The sequence below is a fragment of the Lycium ferocissimum genome, chromosome 11 (genome assembly GCF_029784015.1).
Source record: "Lycium ferocissimum isolate CSIRO_LF1 chromosome 11, AGI_CSIRO_Lferr_CH_V1, whole genome shotgun sequence".
Taxonomy (NCBI): Eukaryota; Viridiplantae; Streptophyta; class Magnoliopsida; order Solanales; family Solanaceae; genus Lycium; species Lycium ferocissimum.
In genome coordinates this window covers 56,033,005-56,049,021 of record NC_081352.1, presented here as the reverse complement: position 1 = coordinate 56,049,021, position 16,017 = coordinate 56,033,005, and the positions used below count along the sequence as shown (strand labels likewise).

Genomic DNA, 16,017 nt, shown 5'->3' with positions numbered 1-16,017 from the left:
AAATTTGATAAAAAATAATAATTATTTTACACCTTTAAATTAATCGAATTAAAATTGAAAGTATCAACTGATGCTTAAATATTGCTATTATTTTATCTCAAAGAGAAGAAAATAGTTTTCTTTTAAACAAGTCTTCTCTTTTAAAAAGTATTAATAAATTTTCGTAGCAAACACGAATATAATAAAGTTTTAGATACGGAGCACAAACTACAATGTTATATTAATTGTATTTTGAACATTGTGTGTGTGTGTGTGTGTGTGTGTGTGTATATATATATATATATTATCACTATCTAAACACAACTACATATACATAGATACACTATAATCCGAAGTGTTGGGTCCGTGCGCAGCACGGGCATAGACCATCTAGTAGTACTAATAAATTGTACCCAACAACTACGACTACTTGAATAGTAAGCACTCTTTCTGTTTTAATTTATGTGTCATATTTTTCATTTTAATTTATCACAAAAAGATATATCTTTCTATAATGGTTTAACTTTAATGAGATGATTTATAGTCACACAGATATTTATAATTTGTTTTAGACCACAAATTTTAAAGGTATTTTCTTTGTTTTTTAAGCTCTGTAATTAATCAAACAAATTGGGACCGCTGAGTAACAGAAACCAATAAGTAATGAGCAAGTGTACAAGATCATCTCTTGATTCTGTATGGACGAATCTATTTGAAACAAATACTCTCGATTACATTAAAAAGAAAACTTCTTTTGAATCCCAGCTCTTATTAGCGGTCCGTTTCATACAAGCAGAATAATAAGATTTGGGGAAATAATACTGACTAACAGAAAATCTATCCACAAAAGCTCTAGTTTTGGAAACCAAATTTCGTACTAGTAGTAATTAAGTACTACTAGTACTATTTATGTTTCAAAACTTTCCATATTTTATATGCCATTTGTATTTAGAAATATTCTTTCGTTATGAAACTTGTTACCCTAATGAAATATACTACTCCTAATCGTTCTAGGAAAGCGTGCAACTGATTAGACAGATTTTTCTTCCTTTTCCTAGTCAATCTAGGAATAGTATTTACCTATTCCTTTGCCTTCAAGTTTCAGTCACTTCATGCTCCTATATATAGACTTGCTCCTCTTCTCTCTTGTCCATCACCTTAATATCGATCGAGATTAATTATTTGCTCCTCTTCTCTCCTGTCCTTTCAATATTCCATGCGTACAATGGCTGCTTCTTATTCTTCTTTGCCACTTCCTTCAGATATAATATTCGAAATACTAACCCGAACATCTTTGAAAACACTGGACACTTGCAAGACTGTTAGTAAAGAATGGAACGATTTGATTTTCGAGTCAAGTTTCATGTCACAATTCTGTGAAAGGAGTCAAAATATCTCAGGATGTTTTGTCCAGGCTCTATCAAGAACCAAGCACGTAACGGAATTTGTATCAATGGACGGGTGTTCAGGGAATAGTACTAAAGCCCCGTTCCATCTTCCTATTGACGATATAGTAAATCCTCGAGATAATTTTTGCAACTACTATTTTGACGTGAAGATTGAGGCCTCCTCAAAGCAAGGGATTCTATGTTGTGTAAGAAGATCGAAAAATGAGTACAGATATCACCTGTGCAAGCCGAGTACTAAGCAATGGATGAAATTGCCTAATCCAAGAACGCGTTTTTCTACTGAAAAAGTTGCTCTTATTGTGCTGAAATCAAATCCTCTACGCTTCAAGATCATAAGGTTATCTAAGCCTCGGACTCTTTATCATCATTATAGAAAACTGGACCTCAATTACTATCGTTGTGAAGTTTTCGATTCAGAAGGTTGGGAGTGGAGGCAAGGAAAAGATTTATTGGTCCCTCAAGGATTTTACTTCGATAAGCGTACTCCAGCAGTTAATGCAAGTGGTTTGGTTTATTTCAAACTAAGAGATGATCAAGTGATGGCTTTGAACTATAATGGAGAAGAGGCCTTCCCAAGATTCTCCCTTCCAAATCCCGCTTTTGAGTACAATGATTATCAATACAACCAACTTGTGGAGTACAATGGGAAGTTAGGACTTACCTGTTTGTCACCAAAAGGGATGGAACATTGGGTTTTCGAGAACGGGAGACAAGTTTGGGAGTTGAAAAAGGAAGTGGACATTGAAACAATAAAGGGGGTAACACAATTTCCAAACCCAGTTGGGTTTTATAACGCGGACATTGCTTTGATGAAGGATTACTATAATGTTATTTTCTACAAGCTACAGGACAAGAGCTTTAACGTGGTGAAACTGGATAAATGTCATACTGGTCAAGAAATTTTCCCTTTTAGATCAGATTTAGAGCCACTTGATCTGAGTATGCGAAGAGCCAACACTGATGTTTCATCTACCAAACACCTCTATCGTCCCTTTTGGATTTTATTAGTCATTGTATTCGTTCTTCTTTTTGGTATTTTTGTTTTCTCATGCATGAGACGGTTGTTGTAATAATCGTGATCTGCTGATTCTGGTCAATTGTGTGTTGAAAAACTGGAAATTATGAATGTCTTATTTTTATTATATGGGGTAAAAATTTTAGTTGGTAACTTCTGCTATATTGCTTTTCGTAGTCCCCTTTTAATGGTAACAAATGCTATGCAAAAAATAGTGATATTAGTTGTCTGGAAAAACAAACCAGTATACATGTAAAAACTGTCCCGACCCCCAACTTTTTTTCCCCTCTAAGTCAAATTTCCCATGCAAAATGCTAACTAGTTTGTTATTTTTCGCTTCATAATTGGATGTGAAACGTTCAGTGCAATTGGTAGGAGTTAGGAGTCTGATGAAATTGAAAAATTTAGCGAAGGAAATAGAAAATACTAGTGAAGAAAGAACCAAGGTCTTGGAGGGTTCACTTGGACAAATTCTGAGTTCCACACAGTTCAGCACCATTTACCAACATAATTGGAAAAATAACTGCAAGATTGATTGCAAGGCCTCAATCCTGGCTGCTGGAATTATGTCAAAGTTAGTGCTGAAAATTTCTCTATGGAAGCTATTTTACCCAAGGAATATCTCAAATTCAAAGAGATGATATTTGATGAAGATTGGTCAGTGGGAATTTAAATTTATCATTGTGAAGAAACAATTTCTGTAACATTCAAGATTAGTATTGATGATTAAATGTGCAAGCAGGAAAAACGATGACGATTAATGAACTGGAAGTAGATTCTGGTGCTCTTGATTACTCTAATCCTCGGTTAGCCCTTTCTTCTTCTGTTGGAAATAGGCTCAACTTCATCTCAAAAAATTTATCTTCAAAGCTTAGTGGAAATTAGCCAGAGATGTATGAAAATGGAAAGTTGATCTTTCTTTCTTCTTGAGGGATGATATAACATTGAGATGTAACAAAGATGCTTTATAAACATTGAAACTTTGCAGAAATGTAATGAATGAGAATCTGAATGGTGTCTTTAAGCTTCAAGCAGCACTGATAGTAGCTGAAGTTTTTGGGCTATTCCCATTAGGCTGCTTTCTCCTCGCTTTGTCGATATAGTGCATCTTACAGGGCGCCTTTCATCAAGTAAAGGCTCGTGATCTTCCCCAAAGACACCGTACAATTTGGACTTCGAGCATAAGTACTAATAAGTTTCTAATATTCTTCCCTTATCATATGCAATATACCAAAAATATGCTACCTTTTGAAAGTTGTTAATGTTTCTGACTTGATTATGAAAAACTCTAGGCTCAAAGAATGAGGCTTTGAGAAAGGATGGTTTAAACCAGACCTCATAATTGGGAACTACACAGATGGAAACTTAGTGGCATCTCTATTCGCTAAGACGCTAACAAGCTTGGAGTTACTCAGGTTCCACATCTGATCACTTTTGCTGCATTATTTTCTTGAAATATCTCATGCCATGATAAAATTTTAGGGTATACCATTGCTCATGCATTAGAGAAAACAAAGTATGAAGACTCCGATGTGAAGTTGAAGCACTTTGATCCCAATTTACTGCTGGCTTTATAATTACCAGTACATATGAAGACATTACTGGAAGGTTAGCACTATTTCTTTCTGTATTTTTAGGCAACTTAATGGTTATACCAGCGGCCAACACTAAAACCCGACAAGGTTGGACAATATGAAAGCCACACAGCATTTACAATGCCAGGGCTTTACAGAGTTGTTTATTTTGACCAAAGTTCAACATCGCTGCTCCTGGGGCTGAACAGCCTCCCTAGCTATTTCCCTTTCACTGAGAAACAGAAATGATCCTCGTTACATTTCGTCCTGCTATTGAGGAATTACTTTACAGTAATGAGGAAATCAATGGGCACATGTAAGTCTAATTGCTCCATTTTCCTATTCTAAAGTCTAATCCATTACTTTCACCGGATGTTTGGTAGTATTTATCAGAGATAATTCTGTGGAATTCTTGCAAATTAGAAAAAGCCAATTGTAGTTTCAATGCCGAGATTAAATACAGTGAAGAACCTGACTGGCCTGACTGTGAAGAATAAGAAGTTGCGGAACTTGGTAAACCTTGTTATCGTTGAGGGATTCTTCGGTCCATCAAAACCAAAAGAGCGAGAGGAAGCAGCTGAAATCAAGAAGATGCATGAATTGATTGGGAAATACAACCTCAAAAGGATAAATATAGAAACAGTGAGCTCTACAGGACTATTGCTGACACTGAGGGAGCTTTCGTTCAACTAGCTATATATGAAGCTTTTGGACTAACAGTTATTGAAGCAATGAACTGCGGATTGCCTACATTTTCTACCAATCAAGTATTGGAGGACTAAAAATGCTTATCATCTTATATTTTCCGTGGTTATAAATCCTGCATCGATGCAGTTATACGTGGACGATCTATGCAAACAAATTGTTGAACATGGGATCAATCTAAGGATTTTGGAGACAATTCAATGTGGTTCAAAAACAGGCAAAGCATATATAGTTTGAGATGTTTTACAATCCTCTCTCCAGGAAATTGGTAAGGTATATGTATGTTGTTTACAATTACTAAGATCCTTAAAATGGAACAAGAAAATACATTGACTATTGAAATTTCACAGGCCAATAACGTCTCGATCCAACATTAAGATCCCTTGCCACTTGCAACATCAGACACTACTCAATCCCAAGAACCAAAACTACCACTACCTGTCCCAGAAGCAGTAGCAAAACTTCTGCCATTACCAACGTAAGTTCCAGTTGCCACCTATCGTTTAACTTTCTTCTCTACCTAGCATATCTAGGCAGATGCAACCTATAAATAAGGGGTTCAGCTGAAACATTTTTTTTAACACAGAACATATATATCTATGTGAAAAACTGCTAAACTTTCATATACATTAAATTTCAAACTCATAATTTCAAAAGTACATCATGTTCAATGCTAAGAAAGATTGAAAGCATAAGTTTAAATCTTGAATCCGCCTCTGCTGCCTAGAATGTATTTCCTGATACAAGTAATGGAGTTGACTTTTATGCTTATCTTGATTCTTGTTCAAAACAGGATTGCACCTCAAGAAAAAGAAGAAAAAAAAGAAGAGGAGCAACTTGAGACTTCAATAACAGAGATCGCGCACTCAATGTTGATATTTGAAGAAATACTAATGTTCTTACTTGCTATCCTGTAGTTCTCTAATACAGAGTGACTTTGACAGGCCTGCTTTGATAATTATGCTACCTCTCTCCAGAGAACTAACTCGGCATTTGGACAATATTTGAGTTGAAGTTGAAATTGTTTTCCATTTTTGCATCATATTCATGTGTTTCTACCTGATAATCTGAATTGCTACAGATAATCTGAATTGCTGCGTTGATCAACCTCTTGATGAAGATGGGGACATATGCAGACGAGAGATTTTAAGAGTTCCCCAAAACCTAAGTTGTTCGGGTGCGGGTATTCGATACAGGTACGGATCCGAGCGTCAGATTCTAAAAAATCTAAATTTTAAGATTCGGGGGTGCGAATCCAGGTATGAATATGGATGCTGGGATTCGGCTAAGAAAATTCAAAGTTATGAAAATAGAGCTATAAAGATATTCTAAATTTTGAGATATATTCTATAAAATCGTACATGTATATTGTAGAATTCAATCTTTTGCTCTCCAAGATGGGCATTATTTCCCATGTCTTAAATCGGTTTTGTCTTTTATTTTGAGAAATTTAAATCTCAACCCCCCCCCCCCCCCCCCCCCAAATTTGTCCATGGACTTCGCTCAAAGTATCAGAAGTTGGTTGACAGAATTCGAGACGTATTCCGTTACCGCACCGCACCGGCCCAAGGGCCCTGTCGAGACGGGTTTGGCATAGAAAATGAAGAGTCCGCGCAACTTTGCCCAAAACTACTATTTGAGTGCACATTAGAAGATTTCTTGAGTGGTTTGTTGTAAATCTTTATTTTTCTTCCTTGTTTGTGGCTGAGCATCGAGGATTTTGGAGGAAAAGGTCTTCCAAGTTCATTCTCGATTAAGGCTGCGCCAAGAAAAGGTAATCTATTATCCCTTTTATTTATTTTTCAGTAAATTATTTGAGTGTTTCTGTTGTGTATGTTGGTCTGTTTGGATTAATTTTATGTTAGTTTAGGTTTGTAGTGTTTTAGCAATGACATATCTGTTCAATTTAGGTTAGTCTTGTTTTGGCTTAATTCTGTTTGCTTGGTTCTGTGCTATATGTTCAATTGGATTACTCATATGCTAGTTCAGGTCTGCATTACTTTCTTATGCTTCATTTCGATCATTCATGTGTTAATTTAGGTTCATAATTGCTTAATCATATTCCATATGCCTCATTTAGCTTAGTTATGTGGTTGATTGGTTTATAAACTTATTGTATTTAGGCGTTATGACTTGTTTGTCCTAATACAGTTTAGTTTTGGTATGTTTAGGCTAGTATATGTTCAGTTTTGACCAACATAACTCCTGAAAGCATGATTAATACCTGTTTAGTTCTGTCTTAATTAGTTTCAGTCACTCATGATTTGGCTAAGATAGACTTAACTTGATAAACCTGTCATTAGGTTCAGTCCATGGTTGTTACTTACTAAGAATGATGTTTTGAATGCTCAGATGGGTGTACTGATCCTGTTAGTCAGACTTGGGTGCATGTTGACATATAGCTCTGTATGAGCATGGTAGTTGGGCATCAATGATATAATGAATCATGTTTTTACTTAATTTAGCTTGGGTATGTCATCTTGAATCAGCCTTTTATGCTTAAACTGCATGATAACCACTTAGCAAGCATGATTAGTTCCTTAACTATAGGTGGGCATATCTGTATGACCACTTTAATCAGATTTAACTCTAATCTGCCATCTCTTTGTAAAATTGTGCTTGGTTAGTTGTGATTATTGGGATGTTTTTGAGATACCAAAAGTTCAGTTGAGACTTAAATATCACATATATAGGTGTGACTCTTAAAATTATTTATTGGATTGTTAAAAAAGGGGAACACCTAGTGCTACAGTATGTACTCCCCACACCCTTGTGCACCTAGTCTCACTATTAGCATGCTTTAAGTATTCTTCTTCTTATCTGTCTGTGTTGTTTGAAGCTATGATCAACCTGTTTAGTGTCTAGAAACCTTGAAACAATGTTTTGATATTGACATGTTGTATGCAAGTATCTGTTTACATGTGAAAAAGCTTAAGGGTGCTAAGATCAGTATTGTGAGAATGGTGTTTGAGTTTGCTTTACTTTAAGCTTGGAATGACATATAAATGCCCTATTCTTTAAATGGTATAGCACTACATTTGTTTGTCTCAGAACTTTGAATAATTTGTATATCATATCATCTTCTCTTTCTTTGGAATTTATCTCTGTATCCCTCCAAATGGTGTCATAATATGCTGAGTGGAATAAGATATAACTTTCTCTGAGTTTGAATGTCATTTTCTGTTTAGAATAAGTGGGGTATACAGATGATATACTTAAATATACTAGGCATATACAGTCTCTGTATACATCTGGTATATTTAGAATAAATATGGTATATCATTCATGTAGGCTCAAAATGTCTATCCTGTGCATTATAGCAGCGCTTAATTGGGCTTGGTTTTTTCCTATTTGTTTTGTGCTGAGCTTTTCCTTTACATACTATGAACTGCATCTTCCTGTTTTTGCTTTCAAATTAGGCCTGCCTGTTTTCAAAATCCCTTCTTTGTATATAAGTTTGGCTGAACACTTCTTTGCATATGTTAACTTCCCAGGAATATTGTTATGTATGTTTGTATACATGATTGGTATATGTGAGTAATTAGTCTATGTTAAACAAGTAGTTCTTAAAAATAGAGGTATTTGAAGGGCCAACCATGGGTGAAAATGGTAAACTGGTGGGCTTAGGCAGGCCCACTAGCTTAACCTTCTCTTTATTATACGTTCATGTATATTTATATATTTGTATGTATGTGTATACACTTGTAAAATATTGGAACCCCTATGCCGTTAGAATTTAGAAAATGTACGTAGTCATTAGGTAATCGCCACAAATGATTTCCAAAATTCGATTAATTCTTAAATACAAGCATGAATTTGGTAACTTGGTTTTTATTATAAATTTCTTCGGGCAATTCGCAGAATTGCCCTTCTTTTGGGGTGGTCTTTAAATTTTGCCCCTCATATTTGCGGTCTTTAAATTTTGCCCCTCATATTTGTGGTCTTTAAGTTTTGCCTTTCGCTTGGATACCTGAGGTTCTGGGTTCGAATCCCTGCTCAAGCATAAAATAAAAAAATAATTTCGCAAGGCGGGGGGGTGGAGGAGTGTACGCCCCCTCCCATAACTTCCTTAAGGAAAAACTAAAGTTATGCGGAGGGGGCATAACTTTTCCTCAAGACATAGTTTAGTTATGCCTTATGAGCAAAACTTTTCATGGAACTATGCCTTTATGGGGCGGACTTTTAATTAAGGCATAACCAAAAGTATGCCTTAACTAAAAGTGTGCCTTGAAAAGTTTTTTAAAAAAAAAAAGTCTCAAGGCAAAGTCCGCCCCTCACAACTTCCTTAAGGAAAAACTAAAGTTATGCCGGAGGGGGCATAACTTTTCCTCAAGGCATAATTTAGTTTTGCCTTATGGGGCAAAACTTTTCCTTAAGGAATTATGCCATGATAGGTCTACCGAGCTTTATCAGGGTTTGCTAGTGGACTTGATGGTATTTTATCGGTAGCAGCCATTCGGACAGATATAATGGTTACGTCGATACTTGGTAATGAGTTGTGGTGTACTTCAAGGCCACGGAGGCTTTCGTGTTGTTATGATAATGGTTCCTTGATTATCGTCAGCTTTCATACTCTCTTGCTTCATTCGAGGAAGAATGATTGTTTAATTGGTATCTGATGTAATGACCTGTATGATTGTTTAATTGGTATCTGATGTAATGACCTGTTTGGTCGTTATAGTGATTTTGACCCTTTTGCCCCGTTGACCCTTTCTCGAGCCCTATTAGTACGATTTTGACCCTCGAGGATGGGTGGCACAGTTCCTGAGGCCATCGGGTGAGTTTTAGTGAGACTTTTGAGAATTTGAGCCTTTAAGTGAAAAATATTTGACCCAAAGTTGACTTTTAGGTAAACAAACCTTTTTCGGAATTTCGTCGATTCCGCGAGGGCCGGATTGTTATTTGTGACTTGGCGGGATGTTCCGTATGGTTCCCAAGGTACTTGGGAGTGTTTTGGGCTATTGGTTGGAAAGTTGGTCTTAGGTCATTGGGGGTTGACTTGGTCAATTAGATCTCCTTTGGGAATTCCAAGGCCACGGGTGAGTTCGTAGTGCATTTTATATATGTATGTATGTATGTTTGTTTTGTATCTGTGGGGCCTCGAGTGATTATTGGATTTCGGGTTGAAACTTGTGGAAAACCAGAAAGTTTCTGATGTCTGGTGTCTGCTGTAGTGACACTAGACTCGCGGTAGCGGTCCCGCCATAGCGAGGGACTGACCGTTGTAGCGGGTTTAAGGATTTTGTGGCGAGTCGCCTCAATGGATGGAATTCCTATTTATTACAAGTTAAAACCCTTTAAATCCTATCACTTCTCTCATTACTCTTTAAGCATACTTTGGGCGATTTGGATAGCTTGGGAACTGGATCTTCATTGTGGTAAGATCCTTGACCTTAGACTTCATCATTTACCTTCCTTAATCCTTAATCCATGTTTGAAATCTTTAGGAAAAAAAAAGGGGAAGATGGGTTCTTATGATAATTTCTTGAAATGAGTTTCTAGACTTTCAAAATGGAAATTGATGATGAAATTGACTAGTGTAACCATAGAATTTGATAAATTTATTGTTGTTAAGCTTAATCCTTCCATTATTAGTGATTAATTTGAGTATTGAAAAGTTAGGGTTCATACCCAAAATTGGGGGTTTCACTTTAAATCTGAATTAGGCTTAATCTTGAGTTGATTTAGCAATTGAATAGCGAGTTTGATCATCTAGAGCATGAATTGCATATTCCACCTTTCAATTTCCCATTTTACCCTTTTGGGTCTGTTTTCCCAATTCCATGAGTTAGAATTTGACCTAAATTAGGTATAGCAATATGGGTATTGATCTTCTTGATTTCTAATGTAGAATTCGAATATGGTTAGACTTTGAGTATTTGGAAGAGCAAAGAAAGGACCAGGCTAAGGTTTTGACGATTTGTGGCTCATGTTCGGCATTCCGAGTAGGTTATGGCTTACCTTTTTGGTTAGACTTCGATTAGCAAATCATATGTAGAGTTAGTGATCGTTGGAGAAATCATGTACGCCTTCGGGTATGAAGTTGGGATGAATTCATAAGTTGGTATTGTTGTTTGATTTTGGTGTGTTGCCTTGTTGTGATTTATTGGCTTGTTGCCACGTGTGTGATATTAGATTAGATGCTTAGTCATCTTATCATGATTCAGATATGGTTATCCCTCATTTATTGGTATTATCTTGTACAGAGGAATGAACTTGACTTGTCATTGATATCGAGAGATGTGTCCATGTGTGGCATGATTGATTTGATATGTTTTCATCGTTCATTGATATTATGCAGTGTACTCAATCTCATCTTTCATAATACTCTTATATGAATACGTAGTGACTTATTCATGGTTATGAACCCGTATCGCTCAGTTATTGGTTATTGACTTGTGAAGAGGAAAGAATTGATTTTGATCTTGATGTTGGGATATGTGTCCATGTGTGGCACGGTTGTCATTGATATCATGCATGAAATCATACTCATATATATGAATCGAGTTGCATGCCACAACACACACACACACATATATATTAGACGGGGTTGCACGTTCCGCAACACTTACTTGGATCGGGTTGCACGAATCAGTAACCCGACCGGGATCGGGTTGCGCGTTTTAAAAAAAAAAAAAACTCTCACGGATCGGGGCGTGCCGCGACATACATGGACTTTGCGGGTTACCCATGGGTCATGACTGTCGAGGCGTGGAGATCCTCAGCCCGAAGCATGTGTGTATCATGCATTGCATTTATATTTCATTCATTCATACATCTGATTCCTGGTTGTGGTTAGCTATTGCAGTGTGGGGCTCATGAGCTTTGACTTCCTAGTTGGTTACTGATTTAAGATTGCAGAGTGTCTGATTATTACATACTTGGGAACTGAGGGACTCGAGGAGTAGAGACTTTTCCTAGGCTAACACTTGGGGTTACGGATTACTGTTGTTGGTTGAACGGTGCTTGTGGTTTTTCTGAGGAATCTTGCAAATTGGCTGACTTGTGGTTAGGTTCTTCACCATAGGCTATGATTCGGTTATTTGATCCTTATATACTTGAGGTGTTATTCTTGGATTGTGTGGTGTTTATACCTGATTGTGAGCATGTCTGTTCTTCAGTCTCTTCCTTTATATATGTTAACTAACAATTGTCGGTCCATGATGCCTACTCAGTACATGTTATTTGTACTGATGCTACCTTGCTACACTCCTTTTTGGGGTGTAGAGTTTTGAGACAGGTTCCACTTTCACTTCCGAGACTGATTTCTGAGGCCTAGCCTGCGAGTATGTACGGTGAGCATCTAATGAGTTGCTACCCGGAGACTCTTCTATCCCTGTCTTTATTTTCTTCCATTCAGGCAGATGTGTTTAGCATTTGAGACTTGTATTTTTAAGACATTACTTAGTTTCTCTTGTACGAGTCAGACCAATTCCTTGGGGGTTGTATGTATGTTCCGCACTTATGATTATTTATGATTCAGACTTTTACTTATTCTGTTCTAGTTACTTTATTGTGGTTGAATTTATGAATTGGGAAAAAGAGTTCGCCTATCGAGGTGGAAAATGGTATGTGCCCGCGTGACTTAGTGAATTTGGGTCATGACAAGTTGGTATCAGAGCCTTTGGTTACCCGATCTATAAGTACAAGAGCATGTCTAGTAGAGTGGTATCAGAGCAGTTCGTCTTAAGGCTGTCTACGAGCCGTGTTTAGTAGAGTCTTGTTTATGGGTGCGCAGTGCACCACATTTATAAACAGGATGCTATAGGACATTTAGTAATATTACCTTTCTTTCTCATCTTAGATCGTGCAATAGAGCCATGTTATAAAGATTCCCTTTTCCTGACCATGTGTTATGATTTCAGTAATGCCTGTGACGAGGAAAGCTTCAGCGGCCCATAAGGGCAAGTTAGTGGTGGTGGGGAGAGGCCGGGACCGGGTACCGACATAGATGTTGAGGAGGGAGAGTCGCAAAATAGGTTCGATCTCAAACCTCTCATACTCCGCCCGCTCCAGAGGAGAATAGAGGAGCTCCAGCTCTAGCACTCCCAGTTCCTCCACCTGACGCCTCAGGTCAGGAGATGCGAGAGGCTATTCGATGGTTGACTCGATTAGTGGCCGCTCAGGCCCGACACCAGGGCGCGGGTGTTGATGTTGTTGATAGGGCTGTCAGTGCGAGGATCAAGGATCTCTTTAACTTGGACCCTCGAGAGTTCTTTGGATCAAAACCGGAGGAGGACCCGTAGGATTTTATTGATAGGATACAAAGGACCCTGAGGGTGATGCACGCTAGTAAAACTGAGTCAGTAGAGTCGGCTTCTTATAGGCTACGGGATGTTGTTGTTCACTGGTATGAGACTTGGGTGTCTTCCAGAGGAATTAATGCTCCCTACCCGTATGGAAGGAGTTCACAAATGCCTTTCTTTGGCATTACTTGCCACCAGAGATTCGACGGGCCTGAGCTGATAGGTTCCTGAACCTTAGACAGGAGAGCATGAGTGTCCGGGAGTACAGTCTTCGCTTTAATTTATTGGCTAGATATGCTCCAGCTATTGTAGCTGAAATGGAGGATCGGTTACACTCGTTCGTGAGTGGTTTGGGACCCCATTTGATTAATGGCTGCATGACGGCCTCACTTCAGACAGGAATGGATATTTCTCTCATCCAGGCGCACACTCAGAACCTTGAGGAGCGTAAGCAGCAGCGGAGAGCTAAACGTGAGCATGATAGGGGTCAGAGTAAGGGAGCAAGATCTTTAGGTGCCTTCAGTGAGTTTAGGAGTAGTTAGAGGCAACAATATTCTAGGCATTCAGCCCATTCAGCGGCTAGTGCACCTCCACAGTTTGCAGGTCAGAGATTTGATCGATCTACTTATTCAGAACCAGGTCAGGATTCGAGAGCCTCAGGTTCTCGGTATAGAGATGAGACAGGCCAGATGAGGCCACCTTTACCACGATGTTCTTAGTGTGGTAAGTAACATACGGGACCGAGCTGCTTGGATTCAGATGTTTGTTATGCTTGGGGTCAACCAGGCCATATTATGCGTGAGTGTCCAGCGAAAGGTGATAGAGGCATAGTTCAGCCCACCGGATCAGTAGCTGGTTCGTCATCATCGGTACGCCCTTCGGGGTAAGGCTCGTAGGCATCAGCAGGCCGCGGTAGAGGCAGAGGGGAGTACCCAGTTTGAGCGGTCACCAGAACCACATTTATGCACTGGCTAGTCGACAGGATACCAAGACTTTACCTGATGTTGTCACATGTATATTATCAGTATCTTCCCATGATATATATGCATTGATAGATCCAGGTTCTACGTTTTCGTATGTTACTCCTTTTATTGTTGGTCGATTTGGGGTGAAACCCGAGTTGATTAAATCTTTTGAAGTGTCTACACCCGTTGGTGTGTTACACCTCACATTTTTGTACGTTGACTTTCACCGAGTACTAGTTGTCCTAGTATTGGGAAGCAGGACAAATTTTTTGAGGTCATGAGTATAGACATGTCCATCTTGAGTATATAAGAGAGTAAAATCATGTTTAGTAAGCTTCGAGAAGGTCTAAGACTTGTCAGATCATAAGAGTTAAGTAACAGCGAAAGTTTGACAAAGTGTCACATTATTGCGCAATATGTGGGTCTCAAAGCACACTCTGTGAGACGCAGATCATGTTTTGAGAGACGCAGAGTGTGCAGCATAGTGTGACAAAATTTTTTGATGATTTTTCAAGATTTGCGACATGGCATTTGACTCTCAAAGCACGCTATACGATGCCGCAAAACTCACTGCAGGTTGTGTCGGTCCAAAATTTTCTAGACTTACTATAAAAAGACCCAATTCAACCCTCACTCATTATTTCACCATTGTTGGACCTAGACACTTCCAAAACTCTCTCTACAATTCCTCACATGATGTAAGATCAAAATCAAGGGCAAACCAAGTGATTTTAACATAAAGAATTCCATGATCATCATTAGATTGTTCTTCTCCTTGTGTTCTTTGAATTTGGAGACTTTTTAGAGGTGAAGAAATTTTGAATTTAGAGTGATCCTTGTGATTGAAGGTAAGATTATTACTCCATCTTCATGTTTATATTATTATTTGGCCTTCACACAAGTTATGGGAAGGAGTACATGTGAAAGTAAAGTTTAATTGTCCTAGAACTTGTTCTTAGCTATGTTTGAGTCATGAATTTTTCTAGACTTGATATGGTGGTGATGTTGTTGGGCTGGTTATGCGAATAGAGTTGTAGTATGAAGATGTTGGATTGGTAAGTGAGTTGTGAAGATGGAAGAAAGCTAGTTAAGAGCTTGCGGTGCCAAAATATGTATAGGATTAAGTAAAACAAGTTACATGAATCTTATGCACATAAGAAGTTCGACAAAATGTCTGAATGAGTTTCTCTTATAAGTTTTGAACCCATCGTTGATGCTGATACTTCGTTTACTGTAGATAATCATTCATAGAGCGTACGAGGTGTCACGACCCAATTTCACAGAACCGTGCGAGCACCTACATTTCTCATCTCGGTAGGCGAACCCTTAACTCAACATTCACAAAAGATAGAAAATAGCGGAAGAAAGTAAAATAATGTAAGTCTCACAAATATAATATAAGGTTAACAAGTGCGGAAGTATATGAAATCCACCCCAGTATCTGGCCTGGTCATATAAGAGCATCTAAGTTCAAATACTGAAGTCTGAATAATAATGCATAAGTAATCTCAAATCATGTCTCAGAATGAAAAGCAAGACATAGTTAATAGGAGAGTCTTCGAGGTCAGCAGATGCCATGCTTACCCTGGAAAACTTGAGTGGAAATTGAAGAGTTGATCAACCACGAGTCAGAGAAGTAGATCCGACCTGATACTCTGAATTCATAAAAAAATGCAGCAAGATGCATGTCAGTACAAACAACAGTACTGGTAGGCATCATAGGCCGACTAGGCATAGTTAACACAATTCAAAAGATAAAGCAGATAAGCAGTTAAACCAACCAAGCATGAGACAATATAATCGCAACCAAGTATCCGTCATCACCTATGTAAGCATCTAAACCCGAATATGATAAGTCTGAGCATATCCGATCCAAACCAATCTCCACAATAGAATCATCACAATACGGTCATCCACAAATGGAATCATCACAATATCTCGATCAAGTCATAATGCAATGCAATGTAATAATGGTATGAATGTGATGCTATGCCATGCAAATGAGGTGTACATATGTATTCCGAACGAAAATACCGACGTCTCGGTAGCACAACCCAGTGTGACTCGTGAAGTCTAAGTGCCACCCGTCCCGGATCTTTGCCCAACAGACGGACGGGACCCTGG

The 16,017-nt window shown here is 38.2% G+C and overlaps 1 protein-coding gene and 1 pseudogene across 1 annotated transcript; both read left to right on the top strand.

Annotated features, from left to right (window-relative positions):
- The first annotated feature begins 715 nt into the window (after nucleotides 1-715).
- Nucleotides 716-2,766, top strand: LOC132036545 (F-box protein DOR-like). The gene has a single exon (XM_059426902.1). The coding sequence runs from the start codon at nucleotides 1,196-1,198 to the stop codon at nucleotides 2,456-2,458; it is 1,263 nt and encodes a 420-aa protein (XP_059282885.1). The 5' UTR covers nucleotides 716-1,195; the 3' UTR covers nucleotides 2,459-2,766.
- A 26-nt stretch (nucleotides 2,767-2,792) lies between these two features.
- LOC132038506 (sucrose synthase 6-like) lies at nucleotides 2,793-8,233 on the top strand (annotated as a pseudogene).
- Nucleotides 8,234-16,017: the final 7,784 nt, after the last annotated feature.

Excerpts from the sequence above, each read along its gene's own strand:
- LOC132036545 (XM_059426902.1), top strand. The coding sequence starts at position 1,196 with ATGCGTACAATGGCTGCTTCTTATTCTTCTTTGCCACTTCCTTCAGAT.